General features: G+C 40.8%; 1 protein-coding gene across 1 annotated transcript; it reads right to left on the reverse strand.

Moving 5' to 3' along the window:
• Positions 1 to 2457: 2457 nt before the first annotated feature.
• RCBTB2 (RCC1 and BTB domain containing protein 2) lies at positions 2458 to 25337 on the reverse strand. The gene is made up of 11 exons (XM_084268195.1): positions 25197 to 25337; positions 24052 to 24202; positions 21793 to 21959; positions 20967 to 21125; positions 19369 to 19476; positions 17275 to 17417; positions 15250 to 15440; positions 10733 to 10859; positions 7526 to 7662; positions 6261 to 6391; positions 2458 to 2939 (listed from the first exon to the last, which is right to left on the reverse strand). Exons 1-11 carry the CDS (start codon positions 25320 to 25322, stop codon positions 2799 to 2801), a joined length of 1581 nt encoding a protein of 526 aa, XP_084124321.1. The 5' UTR covers positions 25323 to 25337; the 3' UTR covers positions 2458 to 2798.
• Positions 25338 to 26208: the final 871 nt, after the last annotated feature.

Consider the following 26208-nt stretch of genomic DNA (forward strand, 5'->3'; position numbering starts at 1 on the left):
TTAGACTTGCCCTCATTCAGGGCAGAGGTGCTTGTTCCCAAAATTCCAGGCTTTGTCAATTGCTCTGCAACTGCAGCTAGGATTTAATACATGCAATTGGTGGGGAATTAGGAGCAGGAAGGGAATAAATTGGGATTGAGGGGTGGGCGTGGGAGTCACTATTGGTTAAATAAAGCCAAACAGGCTGGTTTGACTGCAGGTGCTGCTGAAGTACAGGGCGATGAACTCCAGCCAGCTCAAGAGAGCGGCCGCCCGCTCCAGCGCTATCGCTCCACAGGACGGGTGGCTCCAGGGACACGGGCTCCTCACTGAGCAGAGAGGGGTGTTGATCAGACCCCAAGTTAAAAGCCCCCATTTCACGTTTACAGGTTTGGTTTATTTAGTAAAACAACAGAAACATTGGGAAAGATGGTTTATAGTGACCGAAGGGCCCTCCGTGCTTGGCACCAGTGCCCAGCTGGTTCCATTTCCTAGTGAGGCTGGCTGGGGGTCCCTGGGGCAAGATCCAGAGCAAGCTGCTACCCAAAGGTTGGGCTGGGGGCAGAACACGCTCCTCCTGTGGGCTGCTACAGGTAAGCGCATGCTGGGCACGTGAACGTGATAGTTCTTGAGCCCAGGACTCAAAGGGGTCACCCCGGCTTAACCAAAACACCTGGAATTACCCAGCCTTGGCTTACACAGAATTGCCTTGTGTCTGTGCTTCAGCCTGATCACTGCTGGGCTGGCTCACAGCAGGTTTGCTGGAAAGTTCTGCCCTCCAATGCTCTTGTTTTACTGTCTGCTTTAAGGTCTTGTGTGCCTGAGTCAAGTGATTTTTCAACACAAACTCGTCAAAACTGGTCTTTTTCCCCAGGGAAGTTGTGGTTTTGATGAAACTGCATTAGGTACAGGAAAGTTTTTGACCAGTTCTGTTTGAACACAAAACACTGACACAGCTGCTGAAGCACGGACTTAGGCTGCCAGAGGAAGTTGTAGTACTCACTGAGGGGGTGGCAGAACACGCCTGTGAGCAGATGATCCAACAGATTTCTAGTGAGCGCGTGAGGCACATTCCTCAAACACAAGTGATTTTTTTAATCACATTTCCCCAAATCATTTGCTTATGTCCCTCTTCCTAAATAAACTCCACACTCTGCATGTCTCACCCTTCCACTCACACCCACAAGGACTGATGTGAAGAGAGGCACTACTCGCTACTGCTCATCTTCCCCGAGGAAGTGCTTCTCCTTCTCCTCCTCCTCCCCAAAGTGCTGGATCGCTTGAGAAATGATCCTCCAATAAAACAAAGAACAGTTATTTCTACTGTTCTACTTCAGAGATGAGGAAATGAGGCTGTGATCATTTAGGAGAATTAGGTTCTTAGAAACCACATCTGAAGATTAGAACAACTCATGGAAGGTGCCTGTGGCACAGCAAGGATGGGCACAAAGGCTGCGTGACTCAATAGTGTCCTGAGCCAGGTCACCCAGCTTCTCTGTCTCTCAGTTAGTAAAACCTTAGAGATGGTACAGCACATGGAGACACTTCACCTAGTCAGAATTTTAAGAGAAATAATTTTTGAGGTGTTAGTTTGCAGTTGCCTGTCAGAAAATTTAAGTAACCACTTGACTAACTCAGCATCTTCTGTAATGGGGCAAACCATCTCTCTCTGTGCAACACTGGGTGAGGTTTCCTCTTAGCTCACTGTGGTTGGTTAGAAATTAAGCTCTACCTTAGTCCTGTCCAGAGGGCAACCCTTCTCACCTACCACAGGCAGGTACGGGCACCTGGCAGCACTGCCCAAAGGAGAGCCTGAAGCAGTGTATTTGGACAAGGTGTCCTTACTGCCACCTAGAAAATAACGCGGGTTTCGCTCTTATGATTTAACTGTAAGACCCATTTTTGTCACTTCAAACCCTCTTTTCCTCCAGTTTTCTTGAGATGATTTGTCTGGGGGTAGACAGTAAGGCAGGAACAAACAAAACTCAGTGGAACTTCCCTTTCCTTGAAATTGTGTCTGGGTTTCTTTTTCTTGGTAACAAGCAACCAATGGTTTTCTGAGTACCAAAGTACACAGCACAGTAACTCAGGTCCAGACAAACACTGTGGACGCTTCCTGGCCCACTGGGGTGTCAGGGAATGTGCCTGGTGGGATGGAAAGGAAAATACTTTTCATTCTGTCCAGGACAATGGCCATAAACACCAGGAACTCAAAACTATAATACCCATCTGAAGCTCTTCACGGCTTACGTATTTACACCCCACCTAACCTAGTGGAACACAATCCTCCCAGCAATCAGAAAGCCCCTCATCCTAAAAAAAAATTAATTACTTTTATCCTATGTTCAGAAAAATAAGTTTGTATCTACACTGGATGATAAACCAGGCAAAAAGAATCCCACTGTGGCATATTAGCTTAGTTTGGAGATACAAGTATACTGTGAAAGTTTCAGCAGCAAACAGGTCACTGTCCCATAAAATCAAACACAGGTTGTTTGTAAAAGAAAATATTAAAGAACAAACTCAAAACCAACAGACAAGGTAACAACAGCTTCATTTGACTGACTGTGAGCAGGAAAGGGCAGTTACTGCACTCAATTTTTGTTGTTCAGTTCTGCCTGTTGGCCGTGAACACCGTACACCTACGCCGCAGCCACCTCTACAAAACCTTTGTGTCAGCAGACTTTCACGCATCTCCTAAGCTGAGGGACCCTGAGTCTTTCTTTCCAAGCCTTTGCACATTCTGGGTTAGCTCTCCAAAGGAGAAGTGTTCTCAGGAGGGAAGAGGACGTGCTCTTCAGCTTGTTGGCAGTCAGACCTCAATTTCGGAATGCCCCCACTCTGCTGGCTTTGCTGATGAAGTTCTTCAGGAGGTCGTGGTCCATTTCTGCAAAGCCTTGAGTTTGTGTAACAACAGTCAGATGGTTTATGCAAAATCTGAAGCAAAATTCCTCCAAGTCCTAGGGACAAATTGAGGCAATTAATGGTATGAATGACTGACAACGAAGCTATTAATTACTATGTTTCAAATCTACCGCTTAATTAGCAGAGAATACACCATATTGTTCCCATTACCGATGCCTTTTGGGATCAGTTTGATTAGATAACGAACAACAGCTGCCATTTGTTCAGACAAAGTATTCAAAAAACCCCACTGAAGAAAAAAGCAGCAGTGTCCAGAACTCCTCCACATTTACTGAGCTTCTCAGAAGAGTTAGCAATAAGTAAAGCCACCAACTGTCCCCACATACAGCTACTACAGCATCAGTAACGCCCTTCTTTACCTCCCTGCACTGAATTTGGCAGTGGGCCTGTGAACAACAAGTCTGGCTTAAAATAAAACCTCACTATGATGATGTAACGTGTGATAACGCTCACTGAGCACGAACTGGATGGTAAGATACACGTGGGTTTTGTGGTCAGCTGTGGAATTGTGCGTCCCTACCTAGGAACTGGGATTCCTAGATAGCTAAAGCCAGTCTGTCTTGTTCTGGTCTTGCTGTAACAGGGTCTTACAGGACAGATCCTTCTGTCCCTGCACTGGGTTAATCCACTTCAGCTGGTTCCTACACAACAACTTGCTGTTGAAGGAAACTGAATTACCTTCTGCAGCCAGCAGAGCTGGAGCCAGCAGCAAGTCTACCTTGGTAGCCTGATCCCTGATCCATAAACTCCTCCAGGGTTCCAGTAAAAAGAGGTCTCTCAATCCCTGTCAGTCTTATTCTACATTAACTATGCAAACACTGCAGCCAGGGCTTAACAGTGAAAGAAATTTAGAATCATAGAATGGTCTGGGTTGGAAGGGACCCCAAGGATCGTAGAGCTCCAAATCCCCTGCCACAGACAGGGACACCAACCTCCAGCCTGGATCTACACAAGGCTGCCCAGGGCCGCATCCAACCTGGCCTTGAACACCTCCAGGGACGGGGCCTCTACCTCCTCTCTGAGCAACCTGTGCCAGGTGTTCTACAACCCTCATTGTAAAAAATGTCTTCCTTATGTCTCTGCACAGCACTGTAACCTTTCTCTTTCAGTGTTTGCACTTTATGACAAAAACAAACAAAAAAAAAATGAATTGATTCTACCTTTTCAAACTTCCAAAATACCACACCTCTTTCATAATGCTTCTTTGGAGTCTTCTACCACAGTGCTGACAGGACATACATAGAATCACAGAATCGTAGGGGTTGGAAGGGACCTCCAGAGATCATCAGGTCCAACCCCCCTGCCAAAGCAGCTCCCTAGGACAGGTCACACAGGTAGTTGTCCAGATGGGTCTTGAATATCTCCAGAGAAGGAGACTCCACAACTCCCCTGGGCAGCCTGTTCCAGGGCTCTGTCACCCTCACCATGAAGAAGTTCTTCTGCATATTGGTGTGGAACTTCCTATGCTCCAGCTTGCAGCCACTGCCCCTTGTCCTGTCCCCACAGACCACTGAAAAGAGACTGGCCATTTCCCTCTGTCTCCCACACATGAGATATTTATAAACAGTTCACAAAACAATTGTTACTATATTGAAGCAGCGTACTACAAGAGCCTGGCTTACTTCAGGATTACTTAGACAGAGACTATCTGTCTTTGCTGAAGAATTCTTTGCTGAGCTCTGAAGCAGCTCCACTATATCCCTTTCTGCACTGATATGTAGGGAGGAGGAACGATGCACTCCTGAGTGCAGCACATGCTGCACCTGGGACAGATGTGCCTACTCATCATATCACAGTCATGTTAAAATACTACATGATTTGAAAGAATACCAAGTCTATGGAAGAAAACAGCAGGAAGAGGAGGGTAACACATATTTAGTCACCCAGCCAATCCCTTTTATGGCATTTAAGCCACTATAAACTTGTACTTTGTCCAGGCTAGTTTTACTACTTCACAATACACCCAAATATATGTTTAACTACTCTTTAACTACTTCTCCTGACGCAGTCAGCTGAAGGTACTTACGCTCTGGAGTTGTTCAAAACTGATGAAAATCTTCTGACAGGAGAAACTCTAATTTTTTAATAAAAACTTCTGCTGTTAGGAGAACCATCAAGTCTCTGAGTCCTCCCTTTCTGTCCAGTCTTCCCCGATACGCTGCTGGGTTCTACCACCACCACACTGGAAGTATAATTCCCTCAGCTCTTCATGCCTTCCATTGCTGCTGCTTCAGTTACAAAGGTCCTGTAACCAGCAGCTGATCGTCTCATTCTCTACTCATCTGATGTCATCCCCTCTTTTGCTTGACAAAACTCATTGGCTTCTTTGTGACTCCTACAAGAACTCATCTCATGTAGTATGCTGCTGCCACATGGTGCAGACGACTACAACATTTTAAACTCAATTTTTGCTCATCCTTTCTTCCTACTTGCTTCCTATGCCAGGAACTGTTCATCAATCCATCATATTACACATCTAGCCTCTCCTCCTTTAAAACTTCATCCCAGTTTTCACAGCCAGGCAGAACCAAAACCCAAATATTTTTTAAAAAAACCACTGCTACAGGCTACTTATTTTGGCTCTTTGAATAGGCAATCTATTTTGCTGTGTTAATTTTATGCTCAGGAAGCAGAAAGAAAACTTGGCCAGAAAGATGAGGACTTCTCAACTACGACACTCAGTTACAACAACGGCTCCTAAGTAAAATACATACATGGACTTCTTGAGTAATAAAACCCACCCACCACACACTGTTACTTCCACAATCAGCACAGCACAAAGAAGTCCAGAAAAGGAAAACATCCTTGAAAGTATTTGTTTATGGGAAAAGGGCTTGCAGTACTGCTGGTAAGAGGCTGAACGCTAGAACATTCCAGAGCAAAAGGCAGCCCAGGTGACAGGACAGGGGAGAGGAACAACAATAGGTAATTTGTTGCATGCCAGCACAATTCGTGGTAAACAACATGACAAAAGCAGGATTTATTTTTATATACAAGGCCAACTGTAAATAGGGAGGGACTTTACAGGTGAAAGGTGGTACCAGACATCTGGAGAACTCAGGAAGTGAACAGGCAGTGCAAAATCCAAAGGTGGAGAAGTAAAAGGGCAGCGAGACATTTGCATGCCAGATGACAAGGCAGGCAGCAGATCAAGACTCGACTCACAGGTGCAAGGGCAGGAAGGAAACACCAGTAGCTGCATTTTTTTATAGCTTAAGAGGGGAAAACAAACGTCTGGGAGGCCAGAAAAGGCAACTGCAGTAATGGTGACTCAACAGTTAAAGGTAACTGTGTTTATATTAAACAGTTGGGTTTCTCAGACAACATCTGCTTGCCAGAAGAGAAGTTCTCCTTACCTGAGCTTCGTATTTGACAGCGGCGGAAAGAAGAGCAATGGCATTCTCCTCACAAATGCCTTGTTTGATCGTCTGCTGGCAAAGCTTTTTCAATCTGTTTTCTCTATACAGTGTGGCCAAATCTAGAAGTCCTGTGAAAATTCACACAGCTTTAACTATCCTGGTGCAAAATATATGCATTTCTTTTCAAATTAATTTATTACTCTACTGTTTTAGGCTGAATTAATCAAAGACGTGTGCTATTTTTTTTCTCCTAGGTGACATGTGCATTGTTAAAGGTCCTCAAAGGACCTATCAAGAAGGGACCCTGTTATTACAATGCAGGTCACTGTATTGTATCTGACTGAAGGCATCAATCAGTGCATCCTCCAAAATTATGTGGGGAACAGATCCTTTTTCATTCACGATCAAATCACCACAGTTACTCAAACTGACAAGTTTTAGGATGGCATTAGTACCTTTTGAAGGAAAAAATAAATTCCTTAATGTTGAGTAGCCATGATATCACAGAATCACAAGGTTGGAAGAGAAATATTTGAAGATCATCAAGTCCAACCATTCCCGTCCTAAGCTAAACCATACCCCTAAGTACCTCATCTACCCTTTTTTAAACACATCCAGGGAAGGTGACTCAACCCCCTCCCTGGGCAGCCTGTTTCAGGCCCTGACAACTCTATCAGTAAAAAGTTTTTTCTAATGTCCAATCTAACCCTGCCCTGGCACAGCTCCATGCCATTTCCCCTTGTCCTATCTCCTGTCACCTGGCTGAAGAGACCATCGCCCACCACTCTACAACCTCCCTTCAGGTAGTTGTAGGTGTTGATAAGGTCTCCCCTCAGCCTCCTCTTCTCCAGGCTAAACAGCCCCAGCTCCCTCAACCTTTCCTCATATGATTTGCCCTCCAGCCCCTTCACCAGCCTGGTTGCCCTTCTCTGCACTTGCTCCAGGACCTCAATGTCCTTTTTATGGTGGGGAGCCCAGAACTGGACACAGTACTTGAGGTGTGGCCTCACCAGTGCCGAGTACAGGGGCACAGGATCTTTTGGAACATTTTGCATCTTTGACCTTACTGCATCCCCACCACACATTCTCCTTGGCCATGTTTCCTCCTGCTGCACCCCTTCTTCCTGGCACATGCCAAACTCAAGATTTAAGGGCTAATAAAACCAAACTGAACAAGCCCTGCTTTCTTCATCCTTTTATGACATAGAAATGAAATTTTTCAGGAGCAGTAACCCAGAGCTATTTCCACTTATGGCAAATACCTATTGCATCTTCAGGAGGGAGCCTGATGTTGTCTGTATAGAGGTATTCCAGGAAGGCTCGGTACACAGGATAAGAAAATTCACTCATTTCTATAATTTCATCATCATTATTCAGGATGGAACGAAAATGTTCACACCTACAAAACAGGAACAACAGTTGTACACTGTAAAGAGTTAACCTTGAAAGATGAGCTGCAGAAAGGCTAGGAACAAACCCCAAACCTTCAACAATCATAAGACACTAAATACACAACCACAAACTCTGGCTAGCTGATTTAATGATTTGTTCTATTCATTTATATATAAATATAGAAAATATAGAAATAGAATATATAAATATTAATATTATGTATATAGAAAAATTAGACTTTTCCTTCTGTAATTAACACTTTATGGTAGGCTCCATTCCTACATATGATACATTTAAGGATGGTCCATGTGGTTTCGATGTCACTGTCTTGAACACGCTAAACAGTAACTATGAATTTTATTATCTGGCTTGTAACAGATAAGTTTTATAATTAATTTAGACAATTGTCACATTTCGACCTGCTTTCTCAAACATGATGTAGGGAGGAGGAAAACTATGAATGTTTTAGATAACATTTATTTCAGTGTCAGAGTCCACACACAATTTAGCGTTAGATTTAGCCATTATACTCCAGGAATTAAGTAAAGACACTCTCACCCAGATCTTTCATCACCTTTTTCTTCTAAGTCTGAATATTTTTACGATGGACAAGACCCAAACAAAGGAAAAGCACCACCTTTGAAAGCTGCACTCTGCCACTTACAGTTCAGAGTAACTTACAATTGACGGTAACTTACTGCTCCCTAAAAAACAACCTGTAGCATTTCAAATGTTCTCAAAAATTTTTGCAGAGGTAAATGAACATCACCACCTCAAGTAACTATTCCCAAAACAGCCACAATTTAATTAGTCTTTTATACGACAACACTTACTCTCTAACTCTGGCACATCAGAATTTGCTTTTCTTTTACTGAAACTTTATGTCAAAGGTAAGTTGGTTACCTTTTAATGTCTCTGGGGCAAGCCTACATCATAAAGACAGCATAACTTAACTACAAGTGAAAAATAATTGTTTATTTTATCACTTAATTTAACTTCAGATTTTATTTTACTGGTTATTTAAGTATTTTTTTCTTGGTGTTTTCTTTTCAAAATAAAATAACCAAACCTCAAGCAAAATCCATACACAGAATTAAAAAGTCATTGCCCAGCTTCTGCCACATCCTGTACCACCCCTGTAAGCAAGAGGATAACCAAACTCCTGTTAAATGGAATAAATGCTATCCAGCTGTGGAACAGACCTTGGGAACGGTCTGCTGCCCCAATGGCACCACAAAGAAGTAAAAAGTCAGGCAGAAAGTGGTGCACGTTGCGCCCTTTAAATTAAGTAAGTAAATAAAAATCAGTTGGTGCCTTTAAATATCGGTTTTGAAGCCTTTAGGCTCCAAAATACCTTGGAATAACTTATCCTTTGGAGTGCCTTTCCCCATCTCTCTCTCAGTGGAGACAGACCAGACACCTCATTTTGGCTGGCTACATGCAGAGCAGATGAATCCCACCTGCACACTCCAATGTATCTGTTTCTGGTGGCACTAAGTTGCCTGGGCAGCCTCTCCCTGAGCTGGGCATCACCCTGCCATTTCACCACCATCACAAGCCAATAACCACCAAGAGTATCAGCTGCTTCAACAGCAGGCACAGGAAACAAAGAAAACGAGTCCTCGTAGGTAGTAAAGAGATGACTGGATGATGAAAAGGAACTTTTCCCAGCACCACATTCATGACAACATTCTGGAACAGGCTGAATGTTGCAAAATGGCATGTTAAATACATCATTCTCTGACCCAGTCACACCATGAGACTCTGAGGCTTAAAGAAAATATTAATTCTACAGGCCGTGCCCGATGCTTCATTGATCCTGCATGTTATTTTGGTAATGCCATGCATTAAAATCCATTCTAGAATTAGACACATTTCCTTCCCAGATATGCCAGATAATCTGAGAGAAGTAGAGGAAGAAAAACTAAATAAGGAAAAATGACATGCAATCTGATTATCAGGAAAAAGAACCTCAGAAACATGTTGCAGATACATAAGATTTGAAGACGAAACTGATGAAGGGCACATGGCATTCCAAACAATGACAGTGGGCTATAGAACTGTGTGTGATGTAAAGTAATGAAACCAGTACAGGGAAGAAAACAGTAATACAGGTCATTGGACAAGTAGGAGAGCAGAAAGACCAGGAAAAAAAAAAGTAGGTAAGGACTAAGAAGGAACTTTAATTTTATGCAGTAACGTACAAGAAATCACTAACAGGACTGAGGAGCAAAAGTAGGACAACAGAAGTTGATAAGCAGGATGAGACAGCCAAGCTCTTTGAGAAAGAAAATAACAAGGAGGAAAAGCTATTGTAACAATGAGGAGGATGGAGAAGCAGCAGTTAGGAAGAAGTTAGCAAGTTAGCTACACTACAAACAGTGCAGCCAGAATATACAGGGAGTAACTGCACCAGCAGTAACAAACTAATCTCTGGGTGTTAATAACAATGCAATTACTTTGTAGATCTGTGTATGTCAAATCTCACTGTAAAGTGGTGTTAACTTGCAAAAAGCTGTAAAAAGAAAAAAAGAAGCCAGCTTGAAATTAAAATTCACTAATTAGAAGGTTTATAACAAGTAGAATAAGAAATCTGACAGAAAAGGAATAAAAAAAGATTATCTGAAGAGCAACCACAGAAGTTACTGAAACAAGAAGAAAAAGGAAGAGGAAGAGGAAGGGAAAAGAGCAAGAATAAACACAAAGCACTCAAATCATCCCCGTGGAGGAAGCCGAGCATGTAAAGGAGGAAAAACTGATTCAAACTACTGGGAAGCCAGTGGAAAGAAGTGAGCCTTTTCCTCAGCAGAAAAGGGTTATTAGAAATCAGGATCAAGGGTGTTTAGGCAACATGAAGGAGGATACAGGTTAGAAGGATGGAACTGGTGAGAAGGTTGGTAGTAAGCAGCATGTTTGGTAATTCCAAGCAGTGAGGAAATGAGGAAATAGAGTTAACACTGAAGAATAGCTGGTGAATCCCATGGCTGAGGGAAAATGGAATTTATAAAATTAAGTAAAGAATTTTAAGCAGTAATTACTCACTACAGTACACTATACAGTTTAGTTTTGTGCCTTACCTAATTTTGAGAAGAACTTTATGAACATGAATGTATTTTCCATCCACTAGAAACTTCAGGTCTGCAGTTTCAGGGTTGTCAAATTCCTTCTTCAGTGATTGGGCTACTGTTAGATGGTCATCTGGCTCTGGAATAATAGGGGGATTTAATAGTAACTAGAAAGCAATACAAGTATCTCTCATGATAGCATTCTGGGCACCTGTCAGCAATTAACACTTCATAAATACTACTAATAAAGTATCTCTTTAAGAAAACCCAACAGACTATGTCTTAACAATGAACACACAGAAAAGCAAATAAAGGGCAGCTTTCTTCAGTCCTTTCTTCAGTCCTAATTCCTACTCCAATCAAATATCCCACTGTGCACATGACACATAAATGGTACCAGACAGCCTTGATAAGTCATCCATTGCCTGCATACAAATTTTTGCTTCCTGAACTGTTCCAAGTCTCCTTAATACTTGCTAGCTTTAGAGAATTATCGTCTTTCATACTATTAAAAAATTAACCCTCTCCACTCTTAACCCAGAAAACATTTTGTCTTCTTACCATATAAATACATATTATGGGTTTATAGAAATTTTGAGAGTCAGTAATAAGCTGTCCTCTACAGAAAGTGAGGTAAATGCTAGGTCCTGCAACCTACCAAGATAGGAACAAGAAGCAGGGGGAGGGAGGGGGAGAGAGAGAGGGAGAGAGAGAGAGTGTGTGTGTGTGTTTGTGTACTCTCTCTCTCTCTTTGATACTGTTAAACTTTTCTGTAGTTCTGTGTGGCTGGGTTCTGGTGGAGGAGGGGGGCTGCAGGGGTGGTTCCTGCAAGCAGCAGCCAGAAGCTCTCTGCAGGCCCAACAGAGAAACATCATCCGGCTCAAGGCCGGAGTCATTGCCGAGCCCATCAACGATGGTCACAGCACCTCTGGGAATCACTTTTAGGATAAAAGAAACCACAAGCCGCCGCTTTTTGCCACCAGAGAAGGGAGTGAGAAGATCTAAGAAACTGTGCAGGCACCAACTGTGCAGGCACCAAGGCCAGGGAAAGCAGGGGAGTCCCCCAGGTGCCGGAGAGAAAGATGCCCCTGCAGCCCGTGGAGAAACCCATGATGGAGCAGGGGAAGGGTGTGAGGAATGCCCCCCTCAGCTAGGAAGGGAAACAACTCGTGAGGAACTGACCGAAACCCCCACTCCCCCAGTCCCTGCCCCTCCTCATGCCACAATGGGAGGAAGAAGGGAGCAAAATAACAACTAAAGTGAAGTCTGCTCAGAAGGGAGGGGTGGGGGAAGGTGCTCTAAGATCTGGTTGCACTTCTCATTGCCCAACTCTGGTCTCACTGGGTGTGCAGTGCAGTGTAATAAATCAGAGAGTTTCTTTCCTTTATTCCATGTTAAGTCTGTTTTGCCTGTGATGCTCATTACAGAATGGTCTCTCCCTGTCCTTATCTCGACTCCTGAGCCTGTCAATACATATTCTCTCCCCTGTCCAGCTGCAAAGGGCCGTGAGAGAGCAGCTTTGGTGGTCATCTGGCCTCCAGCCAGGGCCAAACCACTACAGCCTTTTGTTAGTACATTAATTTTTCATTTAATTTAGAGGATGCCACTTATATTCAGGTATATTCAATCAAGGCAATAATTATCAAAGCACGATCGACTACAGGTAATGGGATTGGGGAGGCCAACACAACTGATAATAAAAAATCCTTCTGAAATAACACTGTTAAATACTTTGTTAGCTCTTATTTTGTACAATGTGTTTGAAGCTCTTCTTGAAAGTTAACTGGTAGCTCAGATGTCCACCAATACACATGTCCAGCTGACTTCTAATGCCAGCAGATGTAAACTGAATATATTGGGGTCCAGTTATGAAATTCTTAGAGGGAAAATAGGTGTCTTTGTTAAAGCAGTGAAGGGGCAACTAGAGGAAGGAAATGAAGAGGCAGTTCAGACTGACAAGGCACAAACCCAAGAAAATTCCTTAGCAGTCATTGCTTAGAATTGCCATAGCTATGTTACAACTGCTACAAACAGGGAATGAATGGGGATACCCGGGTGTGGAAGCATCAGAATACAACAGCCAGAGAGCGGCTGTAGGCACGGCAGATGTCCATGGCACCTAGCTCGGAAGATGTTTACAGCCTAGGACACAGCTGCCTGACAATCCTCACCACAGGCAGATCAGAAGACAAACAACAGCTAGTCTGTCCTGATGACTCACTCGCCAAGGTGGGACAGGATGAAAAGACCGGTCACTCTCAGCTCCTGCAGTGTGCAAAAAAGCACATCCAAAACTAGCACAGGGCCACCTAACTAAAGGAATCCAGAAGACACGAGGGCCTGACAGCCAGCATCCTTTATCCAGTGTCATCACAAAGAACCCTGCTCAGACCACCTGAATAAACAGCACCAGGATGCTGGACAGACCACTTGGCACATACAAGAATGTGGGTTTGAAAGTGCATCTGAAATTGTTTCTGTTTAAAAATAAAATAACCTTTTTCTCCCCTGAGGTTTTTGCCTCCTGCTTTGGTACAATGTTGCTACAGTGTTGCAACATTATTTCTAAAGGGACCCAGAAGTCAAGGTCAAAACACAAAAATAAAAGGAGCTGCTATATTTAGAAATGATTCCCAAGGTGAGAAGCTCTGCAAAGAGGCTGGATCACTGTTCATGGTGACATTAAAGGTTGGGATAAAAGATCTATTTGGGAAATAGTTATGAATATAGTCTTAACCGTGCTGTGTTAAAGAGAATAAATACCTATGAGTATTAATGAGCAATATGCATATTAATAAATGGGTTACTTGGAAGTCTTCAGCACAAAGGTGATAATTACAGGAATTATCACATATAATTCCACTCGCGACTCCTTTAACTGACCTAAACCAGCAATTCTGACCTAAACAGCATCTGTAAAAGAAGGTAAGAAATGGTGAATTTGCAGAGAGAGGCACTGAGAAAACTGTAACTGAGAGACTCAGTCTGAACAGTTGTCTTTTCTGTGGGGAACGAAGGAAGGAAAGAGGCAGATTTTGCTTCCCACCTTCTTCCACTCTTCTTTGAAAAGTTCCTCGATACTCTGCACTCAACTGAGGAGAAAAGACCAGAGAAAAAGAAGAGCAATTCTCATAGTATGAAGTAATATTTTAACTGGGCAAGAAGAAAAGGAAGCTGAAGATCTCCAGAACCCTGCTAAAGTACATAAGACGATATATATAACAGAATATATGATTACGCTATATATACACTAATAATGCCCTATTTCCTCTATAAAATAACTAATTCTTATGGAAGAAAAACCTGGACATACTACAGACAGTTCTATGTAGAACTTTGAATTGACAAACCCGTATTTCCATGGAATAAAGCACCCCACTGCCTGGGATTTTTGAGCAGTAGCACATTTTGCATCTAATTAAGAGTAGGCAATTATTAGGAATATTACGAATTTCCACAGTAATAAAGCATATATCTTACAGTTCTGAACAAATGACTCCTAGAAAGCACAACTGCCTCAACTGAGAGAAAATGGGTGTCCTTGGACTGTGTCCTAAAACATGAATTTTGGCAAAGCAGATTCCTGAGAACAGGATTCTCCATTTAATGTTCTAGGCTCTCAAAGCTGAAATATGAGTACTATTAACAGGATTGCCTTACTTTGGCATCCAGCAGGCTCTGAGGGAGAAGCAAGTGTTCCACAATTGTCAGACAAAAGCATACATCAACACAAAAGCAATTACAAAGGCAGCATGGAAGTGGAATGGAAACATGATGGACTCAGTACAGTTCAAATTACAAATTAACAAGTTGCTGCACTCTAGCTTTTAGCTTAAACTCCCAGATGACACCTACAGACAACCCCAAGAGTCTCATCTTTGATTAGGTCAGCAAAGCCAGTAACTTTATCAGCAACTAACGTTGAATTGAATTTGTAGCTGAAGAACGAGATCTCTGTTAGGCAGTGCTATATACTTAACTCTTTCTAGTCAAGGCCAGCAAGACAGACCTTATGTTAGTCAAGTAGCTGAGATCCAGCAATTTGTCTCTTCAGAAGACCAAGTCATCATCACTTGTGATGAGACTCAAAGTGCCTCTGGCCAATTCTGAACACAGGGATTTGGTTCTGTCCATTCTTAGTAGTCTACTTGAGGACATCAAAGAAAGTTTCAAAGTTCCTGAACATCCTGTATGGCTCCCTCAGGTCTCCAAATTCAAATTCAACTTCTCTACCCGTGATCTTTGTACAGTAACATTCAGTGGTTACACAACAGAAACCCTACCCAAACCCAAGGCATGTCTCCAGAGAAATAAATTACATCAATAAAACAATCCTTTTGCACTACCATCAAGCCTTAGCAACCTTAACAATTCCGTATTACCGTTTACATGTATGTAATATACGACTACGATTATGCTTCCCAGTATAATTTTTTGCAAGAAACCAAGTTTAGGCTTAAAACACATGCAGCTGGTTTATGTACTCATGATTTGATTTAGATGTCAAAGCAGCAAATGTTTTCGCTCACCGACGGAGAGGAGGCGCCACATGACGGCGGGTGTGGCAAAGCAAGCAAACACGTCATCGGTGCAGGCAAAGTGGGTGAGGTGGGGAAGGATCACCGACTGCCCCCGGCACTGGCCCCACATGTACACCTGGCCGCTCTGGGTCTTGGCAGCTGAGGTGTGAGCAGAGTGGCAGGCTGCAATCTCTATAGCTCTGAATTCACAAGCAAACAAAGAAAATAAAAGCAAGTCACTCTCTCAAGATCAAAGCGCGGTGAAGCAGCTCGCTGCCTCCTGTCTCTCTCCGGTACAAAACACACTTGTAAGCATGCACACATTTCCAATTACAAGAATGTTTTTCTGATCATCTAGAGTGAAACTAGAAGGGCTGTCAATGTTTCTTCTAAGAGCAGGCACTCAGAAAGCTTCTCAGTGAATAAGCATCTTGGGATTAAGGAGACACCACTGCAGCAGTACAACTGCTGCAGCACATACATTACCAATCCCCTCAGCTCCCTCAAACAAAGCTACCATGAGTTTCAAGTCTCTGAATGTCCTCAGCAGTGCTTGGCAGTGAGGTGAGTGGCTGCATTAAGCTGTGAAGAACAGGCACTTGGAGAAGACGAAGGAGGAAATGAGGAGTCTCAAAAAAAGTTTTTTTAAAAAAAAGGAATTTCCATTTTGGCTTATAATTGAAAATTAATGAAAAACTTCTGCCTGTTTGCTCATTGGTAACAGTTATAAACCAACAATTTAAACATATTTCTTTAATTAAAAATACTGAAGTGTCATTACTCATATGATTATTATTATTTATGTTTAACGGACTTTCCTTCTGAAACTTAAAAATCAGAAGCAAACAGCACTAAAAGCTGTTTCTAAGTATATTTTAGTTAGGTTACACTACCTCAGTAATCCTAACATTGATTTAGGACTTCGAAACTCCCACTGTGTACAACATTACACAACTCTGTTCTGCAGTCTGAGCTACTGCTTGTTTACTTGCTTTCCCAGCTGCCTGGGGAAAACTCCTGGGAAACAACTTTTTAAAGCTGTATGTACAAATCTTGCAGACTTTAGTGAGGCAATATTCTCTCTGACACCAGGAATGCATATTCTGTCCCACAAAAGGGAAAGATTACATACAACATTCAAACTTGCAGTGAAATGTGCTAGCACTTTAACTGCAGCCAAAGTGCCTGGAGAAAAAAAACCCACCCAGTTGCATTCTAAGCAAAAGCACAAGCACACAGAGGGAAAGAGCAACAATCAAAACCAGGTCATGTCTCATCACCAAAGAGGAGTTGCCCCTTTCTTCCAATACTGTACACAGAAAACAAGTTTAAGAGGGACATCTCACTTTTCTTATTATTCACAACAGGATGCCAAAATCAAGACCGCAGTAGTAAGGAACTGATTGAAATTTCTGGCCATATATATAGATATATACACACACATCTATATAAACATATAGCTTTACATGAGAAAAAGAAAAAACTGCCCTACTGTCCACCAAGGACTTATGGGAAAATATTTAATTTGTAAAAATCTAAGCTTAATTTTCAGGCAACAATAGTAATACTCCTCCCTTTCTCTCTCTCCTGGGTTATGAGCCAAATTTAATAGCTGAAATAACACAAATTGCAGATGTCCACACTCCTCACATTTTCTGAGTGTACTTCTTGTCAAAAGTAGCATATTAAAATACAATTTATATTCAGAGACAATAAAAAGCTTTTAGTGTTGACTTCAAACAATGGAAGTATGCCACTTAAGAGAAACTGCAATTAAGGCCTATAAAGTACAGTGTGAGCTGAAGCAGAAAATAGCACATCCAGGCTCAGAATGTTTAGTTTCTCTTTCACAAGAATGGTTTTTGGGGCAGATTCAAGCACTTTCAGAGAAAATTCTGGTCACATTTAGGAGAAGAAGCACTGCAAAAAAATATAGGCTATTTCTTCAAAAAATAGATTAAAAAAGCCATAATTTTCTGTAGCTCTTCCAAGCGTATGCCAACTAGCATCTGACTGCAAGGCTGTAAGTATTACCTTTCCTTATGCAGACAAACTGTTGTAGGGTAAGACAGGTTGCTCTTATTCCCATTACCTAGCTGGCCATATGAATTGGCCCCCCAGGCATAAACCAGACCTTCATCTGTTAGCACTAATGTATGTGCATAGCCACAGGCAACCTATAGAAAATAATTAAAAAAGAAATCTCATTTTAATGTAATAGGCAGTTAATACAGATAAATACATATTATGCTATCTATTAATATTATTGATTCTATACCAGTCTAAAAATTACAAAAAATACCAATACAGATAAGCCTATTAAAAAGGGAAGCAAACAGGTGACTTTGAGGGGAAAAAACTACATGTATCAGTGAGGAATCCTGCCGGATAATCTCAAGTGTACAGTGAAAGAATAGCTAGTAATTGAGAAAGAAGGAAAGCTGTATGACAAATACAAACAGTGTGCAGAAAAGATGCAGAAAAAGGCAGATCATCTAGTGGCCCTGCTCTGTGGGCAACTGCTCCAACATGAACAGCTTACCAGAGGCGAGATCTCCTTATCTGCTCCTCTCCTCCCTGCCTGCCAGCCATATAAAATTGCCCCCTCTCTGTACCAGGTCTAGTGCTCACTGGACCCTCTGCTGCGGTAACTTACATCACTGGAAGGAAACTCGCCAGAGCTGGGGCTGAGGACCACCACTACCCACACGAGGTAGCCAACAGGAGTGGCCAGCCAGGAAAGAGAGGGAATAGATGAAACTCTCTATCTTGATAGCAGTGCACAACTGTGTCAGCTCATACTATCTTGTGGAAACCCACTTGGTCCTGCTTAGCTGTCTCCTCAGGTAATCTGCATAAAGTTGCTTGAATATACACTTTACAATCTACATATGCAGTACATGCCCCACCTACACAGTGGCAAAATTACCAGCAATAGTTTTGCTCTGTGTGAGGTTAAAGTAAGCTATTACAGCTTGATGGCTTATTTGTAACCAACTGACATTATTCAAATCTAGCTCATGTATCTTTCTATAATCTGCAAAGCCGTAAGTGCAGGTAGTCCATTGCCATCCATGAAGCACGTGGTGTGCTTTAAATGAACTAAAACCTTAAGTTACTTACTGATTGGAGGCCTACAACTTGGTATTAACTGACGTCAAGCAACTGAAGTAGATGGAAATAGGATCTAAGTCTCATATTGTTGAAATAGGAGAATAAATACAAGGAAAAATAACATTAACTTTATTACATTATTCTCCAACAGCAATTTCTACCAGTCAAGCTATTGTCTACATCCTAGGAACTGAATGTAAAAGTATGTAATTAAATTAGTTTATTTTAAAATATTTTAAAAAATCTGTAATTTCCTTAAGTAAAGGTAAATAAATGGGCTACAAAGTTCAAAACACTCTTGTAAAATTTTGCTACTTTACAAAACCAATGTTTTCTAGCAGAATGCCTCATTTTCCTGACAGTGTCCTCTATGTTGGATTCATCAATTAAAAATTTTCAGTACCAGTTCTACAGTTACTATTTCTCAGCGGTCAAAAGTTTGCTAGCTACACTAAGGGCAGCCCAATTATTTGGTATAACAACCACCCAAGATCAAATACCAACCACGGAATCATACCGACTGTTGACCAAAAGCAGTTGGTGACAATTCGTTCAGATTCCAAACACCAGTCAGTCACTATGGCTGGAGTGCAATCCTAAAAGTAATACTCAGTCTGCCAGGAAGACAAAATGCTAAACAGCAGCATTTTCCCAGGAAAGAAGACAGGGGTTAATGAAGCAAGGGGTTGCCTAAGAAGACCTGCTTAATTACTAAAATGACAGGAGTTTTTAAAAATTAAGATTCACAGGGAAAAACAAAACAGAAGAAAAGACTTCTAGTCCTCTGCATAAAATCCTGACCTCACTTAAGTCAATGGCAAAATTCCCTCTGAACTCCACAAGGTCACATTTTCTCCCCTACTGACAGAGGTTCATTTTAAGATACGTGTTTCTATTCTGATAAATGGCACTTTAAACAAAGATATAATGGATTATCTCTTATAAATGTAGAATATTGCTTGACATATTTTCAGTGGTTCATAAAGGGTTTGACATGGAGCATCCCACACTTACCCGCTGTACACGAAGGCCCTGCAAAGCTGCTAATCGGCATGGTGTCGGCTGGTTGCCGCTGCTGCCCAGCCCGAGCTGGCCATTACCATTGTAACCCCAGACATAGACCTTAAAAACAGGGACAGGGATTTTAACTGTTTGCTACTATCTACTTCTTTTGAAAGAGGTACAATAATAATTTTCTTCAGTATTTCCTGACCCCACACCTTAGGATACATAAATATATATATATACATGCACACACATTACAATGTTTTTCTGCATCAGAAACTTTGGATGCTGCTTCTGTTTAAAACCCCAACTGCATGCTCATCTAAAATTCTAAGCCTCCATATTCATGCTTCTCCTTAAGAGTGAGATGATGTAAGGATACGATATTTTAATATGAGGAGTAGAAAATAAGTGATTCATTTCACCGTTTCCCAGCACAGAGCCAATTCAGCGTGAATTGCTCCCTTTTCCACAGAGCTAGTTTCTTATTCAAAACTCCTCTAACAGAAAAGAAAACACACTGAATCAAGTATAAAGTGGAAGCTATGCACAACAGTTTGAGTAGGCTGTTAACAGCTTTATGCTGAACATCAGAAAAAGGGAAAATACTAAGCTCTAATAATTTCAGTGACATATGTTCTACTTCAGTCAATAGCTACTTTGGTCTAAACTGAAATACTTGGAATGATGGAGATAGGGAGGATGTAGGCTGCCCAAAATCTTCAGCTCACATAACTAAACCAACAAGAACACTGCAGCCTCTTTGTACCTCTGTAATGAGGATGAAAAAAAATATGAGAGGGATTCAAGATACACTGCATTAGAAGAAATATATGCAATGCAATTTTATTTCCTCTGTTTTCTCTGGAGATGAAGCGTGCATATAGGAATAGTGATGATTAAAACAGCCATCACTTATTAATATCACATTCTTGATGCTCAAGACTATAGTATAGACAATAGTTAATTTTTTTCTGAATGCTAAAAACAGCTGTGGGTAATGTATTAATCAGCACTTTCTTTTTTGCTAGAATATAATACCAGCTCTAAAAATCAGTACATCAGTGATAGAAACTTAATTTTACATAGAGAAAATGAAGCTAGCATGAAATGTAAAGTATATATATCTGGATTCCATATGATTTAATCCCCACATTTGTAAAAATCTCCTGATCTTCACAATGCTATTTTTACTTCAGAACTGTATTTTCAGGTAAATTTGAAATTTGAAATTTGGTACTTTAATTCCTTCGATTAAAATCCAACTTCAATAGCTGATAAAAAGTAATAGCTGCTAAATTTGATGAGTAATCTCATAAACCAAAAGGCCATAAAACAAATGTTAGTGAAAAATTTCCTATCTCCTTTCTAATGAAAAAAATAATCAGCATGGATAGGAAGATATGCTAAGTATGTCAAAATGTGCAGAACAATTTCTGACAAAGGGTTTTATCAGCAGTATAAGCAGGTAGCTTTGAGGGAGTGTGGAAAGGTACACTTGCTTTCTGAGTAGTAGTAGCTCATCACTGATAGGTTTGAAATGATCTACGTTCTGTGATACTACAAAAAATAAATTTCAGTCAGAAAATTCACTTAAAGTTTCTTACCTCTCCATTTTCCACCACAGCCATAGAGCACATCTGTCCACAAGCAATATTAACTACTACTTTATTTTGTAGGCAACTGGTAACTCTTCGAGGGATGGGTTGATTAGCTGTTGAACCAGATCCAACTTGGCCTGAGTTATTATAACCCCATGTGTAGACCTATTGTAAGAAAATGGTTATAAACAAGAAGGCTACATAACATACAGTTCAAAGTACATAGTCAACCAAGAAAAATATGTCATATGCATGTATTTTGAGTTCAAGTGGATGTAATCTTTTTCAAGATCTAGGCAAACACGTAGATCTATAATTTCACTGTTTCTATCAAAAATATGCCACTCATAACATTATTAAAATCCATTCTTTCATGCTTCTCCAATCAAAGGTAAGAGACAATATGACAGCTGCACTAATGCTGGAAGAATTCATTGTGAGTTTTTCAGAACCCAAAGTCAAATGGCTAACTGGACCCAAATGGCTCCTCAAAGTAAATGCCAGAAAACCTTTCACTTGTGTGGGTAGAACTCCTTACATAAACATGATTTATATTAATGTCAGCTTTAACACCATTAAGCATTTACAGTAGAGTATAGCAGAGGAAGGAACTTGCTGCCCTCTGCAAAGAAATTATAATTTCTTATTGCAAGCAGTTGTGGCACAAAAATCAATGTTTTACATTTCCATTTTTATCAAATATTTGTGGTGCATCAGCACTGGGGATAGCAAGAAGTAATGTCTTAATTCTCCAGGTACAGAATATTTTCCTGTTTCTCATATACGTGCATTTCATTCAGAGAAAACAGAGATTTAACCCAGCTATTCTCACCTCTCCATCAGATGTTAACACCATAGAATGATGAGAGCCACAGGCAACTTCAATGACTTTCTTGTTCACCAAGTTAGTAGAGACTTGACAGGGAACGAAGCCATGGTTTGTCGTACCATTGCCCAACTGACTGTAAGCATTATGGCCCCATGTATACACTTCTCCTTCTATAACAAAAAAGTAAAAAGCTGGTTTAAAAACACAAAATTATAAACTGAAGAGTCAGGTTCAGTAATTATATACATATTTTGCTGGGGAACAGACAGACACAACAGCCTTTGTGGCTCTTAAACCCCCTGGACATACCAATGCCACATTAACACTGTTTGACCACAAATCCGAAAGGATAGTACCACCATATTCTTAGTAAAGGAAACCATATAGCTAAAAGAAAGGAGATGGTGCAATACAGACGACAAAATGATGAAATCAGAGTTAGGAGTCCCCATTTCTATTTCTTCGTTACTGACAATCAAAATTTCTTGTCTATGTGCTGGAGCTATTTCCCACTTTGGAAAATTCAAATAACAAGCTTTTGTTCCTTTATAATATACATGAAGATGCTTGTAAGAAAACCCTTACTATTATTACTACTTAAACACACTATTCATGTCTGTATTTTGAGAAACATGCCAGTAAAATTAAGAATTCAACAAATGTCTGACTGGGTTAGATCGATGGTCGAACTAGTGCAAATTTCTGTCTCCCACTGGCAATAGAAAAATGCTGCTGTTTAAGGGAAACGTGGGGATGGTCACTTTTTGCAGTTCCCAAGCATTCACAATCACTAGAATACAGACATCACCAGGTATTTCTGATTTTCTTTAATGTACCTCTACTGGCCTGTTACCCACAAAGCTAACACCTTTTTGCACAGGTTTTCCTTCATCTGTTTTGAATCAAGTGCTCTGCAGTTACAGCAGTGCAGGCCTTGAAGAACAGCTGTCTTGTCTATCATCATCACAATTTTCAATACCTAAATTACGCTGCTTCTGCAGGAGAGCTAGGTTTGACATGCAACTCCACTGGATTTCCACAGGGATCATCAAACTCCTTATCCTTAAGAAGGCAAAATGTGCCATACTAAACTAGCACTTCCCTACAGTAACAGGTTAAATCCAATTACCTTATCCTGCCAAAGGCACACAGCCCTCTTTTCCTTTCACCAACAAGAGAATGCAAATTTCAGCAAAACCAGGTGAAACAGACACATAGAAACATACAACACAAACTGGAAATGACAGTAATTAACATATGAATTGTGAAATACATAAGGCTTATACGAAATGTCTGAAAGGTCAGTTAAAAGAGGCTGTGCTGAATGAAAGTTATTCATGTGAAGAGTGATGAGTAAAAGTCATCAAGGGTCAGTTCTGGACATTCTTTTGCAATACTTCATCATCTGGGTAAGGAGTATGACTGCGTGAGTGAGATCTGCCAGCAGCAAAGCTCAGAAGAATACAGATGCATTAAAAAAGCATCCAGAATGGCTTACCCTGAAGACTGGAGAAAATGGTGGAATGTAACTGAACATAAGGAAGTCCACATTTACAACATAATTCCCCTCACCTACCTTTAATAGTGGGTAGTAATCTAGACTACTCAAAAATCACAGAATCAGAGAATCTTAGGGGTTGGAAGGGACCTCAAGAGATCATACGCCTTCTCATTAATGGAGAGAGACACATTTAAGTCAGGCTCTGACAGAACCTCACTGGGAACATGGTATCAGTCATTTGTCTTTGAGAATTGATTAAGAACAGAAGGGCCACTAGCATGAAATGGATAATAGTGTCAGAGAGACAAGAAGAAAAAAAAAGAAGCTGAAAGGCAATATAGCTGGCCTTAAAACACACCAAAAAGTAGGTACAGCAGGGAAAAATGCATTTTAGCTAAAGGACAATGTTGGCACAAAAACATATGGGCATAATGTAGCCAACAAAGCATTTCAAAAGCAAAGCATTTCAAAAGCAAATCAGAAATTCCAAAGTTAGCTGCAAAGTAAAAAAAAAAAAAAAATTCCCTAAACTTCTAAAAGTAGTAACAAGACCAAAGCAGAACTTGAAAAACTTCTGAAAAGAAACAGCTATGGACAGAGCCAGCAGACACGTCATGTTCACCTACGAAAATATGTTGGACTTGATGGCCCAGAATGTCTATCCCAACTCCTCTTTTACTTTACCAGCACAGACCTTTCACACCTGCTGGATGAATTAAAGTGAACCTATCTGAAAAGACAACATTCAGATCATACTTTACCTTCTGTAGCAAGAACAACATGAGGGCCACTTCCATAACTCAGACAGGCTATCTTTTTTCCACACAGAGAATCTAACCTCCTTGGTTCAATAGTGCTTTGCATGTCACCTGTTCCCAAACACCCACTGCAGTTCATGCCAAGCACAAAAACCTGTTATGAGAGAATCACAGAATTGCAATTTAGGTTGGAATGGAGTACCTCCAAAGGTCAACTAGTCCAGACTCCTGCTCAACAAAGGTATAAATGGTTGACTCAAGGCCATGTTGGTCAAGTCTTGAATACTGTCAAGGAAAAGATCTCACAATCCCTCCAGGATTTAATCACAGAATCACAAGGCTTGAAAAGACCTTTAAGAACATCAAGTCCAACCATTCCCATCCTAAGCTAAACCATATCCCTAAGTACATCATCAACCCTTTTTTAAATGCATCCAGGGAAGGTGACTCAACCCCCTCCCTGGGCAGCCTGTTCCAGGCCCTGACAACTCTATCAGTAAAAAGTTTTTTCCTAACATCTAATCTGAACCTGCCCTGGTGCAGCTTTGTGCCATTTCCCCTTGTTCTATCTCCTGTCACCTGGCTGAAGAGACTATCCCCACCTCTCTACAACCTCCTGTCACATATTTGTAGGTGGTGAAAAGGTCTCCCCTCAGCCTCCTCTTCTCAAGGCTAAACACCCCCAGCTCCCTCAGCCGTTCCTCACATCATTTGCCCTCCAGCCCTTTCACCAGCCTGGTCGCCCTTCTCTGGATTCATTTAAGGACCTCAATATCCTTCTTATGTTGAGGAGCCCAGAACTGGACACAGTACTTGAGGTGTGGTCTCACCAATGCCAAGAGTTACCACTCTCATAGTAATTTTTTTTCCTAATACTGAATCAGAATTTTCCATCTTCCAGCTTGTGTCCATTGTCACTCAGCCTGTCACTACACGCCTTCAAGAATTCAATCTTCTCCTTAAAATTCCATCTTTTCCTTGATTGTGGTAGGAAGCCACTGATTAGAATTGAAAATGTTTTAGTAACAATCAAAATGATCAGGCATTTGTGCATGCTCTGTGTATACAATCATAGTAGTGACTTTCAGAATAACCTGATACATAAATGGCTAAATATGTCAGGTTCACAGACACTCTTAGACAATTACCTCATCATTTTCAGTTGCATACAGCACTTCATTACCAGCACTGCCAAATACACATGCTTGACGAATTAACTTGAGCTCTTCTTGGGAACAGAGAGAAAAAATTGGCCATTTCCCAACATCCAGCATCTTCAGAGCTGACAATAACGTTGCCTCCAAGACCTGATATTATAAAAAAAATATATCAAATACCTAGACAGAGAGCAATGTTGACCTTTGTGCAGTAAAAAGGATAAATTTATAGAAACACTACAATCTCCTTTCTCAACCACAAACCAGTATTTTAATTCTATAACAACATGTGAAAGGAAACAATGAAAATAAATTAAAAATCTATATTGTGATCCAGAAAGAAAGAATATATAGGCATGGAGAAAAATATCATACAAGAGGTTAAATGGTGAGGCCATATTTCCACTATATTCATATAATATAACTGCTAGCTTATTGAATTCCATGTAGAGAATTCCAAATTAAAGTGTAAAGTTTACATTCAAAACTTGATATAATTTGTGTTTTTCCCTCTGGTGCTAAAATTACTTTTAAAAGAGGAAACCACAGAAAATACACTTATCTTTGAAAAATATACACATTTGTTTTCATGCATCGACAACAGAAACCTGAGAAAACTTGAGAAACTCTTTCCTTTTCTATTTTCTTCTGTGGTTCAAAAATTACTGAATCTTTGGGAATTTTCTGAGAATATGTGCATTTTATGTAAGTAGATACACAGAACAGAACAGAAAACAACAATTTGCTGACTGAGGACAAATGACTAGCTAAAATCTCTTTAGACATTAACGCTAGTCAAGCTCATGTATGAAGCTCACAAGTATTTCTACTGCACTAGCATAGCATAAATCAGAAAAATGTTGCAGTATCAAAATTTAATAGGGAATTTTTCATGGAGCATGCATTAAATTTTCTTTACTGAAACTAAAACAGGCTCTGGACACGAAAGAAAAGCAGCATTACTTGCCACATCACAAGGTAAGCAAGATTTTGCCTGTCACAA

The sequence above is a fragment of the Gallinula chloropus genome (genome assembly GCF_964237585.1).
Source record: "Gallinula chloropus genome assembly, chromosome: 1".
NCBI lineage: Eukaryota > Metazoa > Chordata > Aves > Gruiformes > Rallidae > Gallinula > Gallinula chloropus.

What these genes read in the sequence shown, in the direction of transcription:
- RCBTB2 (XM_084268195.1), bottom strand. Translation starts at nt 25,322, where the DNA reads ATGCTGGATGTTGGGAAATGGCCAATTTTTTCTCTCTGTTCCCAAGAA. An exon ending in TGTTAACATCTGATGGAGAG is followed by an intron (nt 21,126 to 21,792) that starts GTGAGAATAGCT and finishes TTCTTACAATAG; the next exon opens with GTCTACACATGGGGTTATAA. An exon ending in GTGGCGCCTCCTCTCCGTCG is followed by an intron (nt 10,860 to 15,249) that starts GTGAGCGAAAAC and finishes CTATTATTCCAG; the next exon opens with AGCCAGATGACCATCTAACA.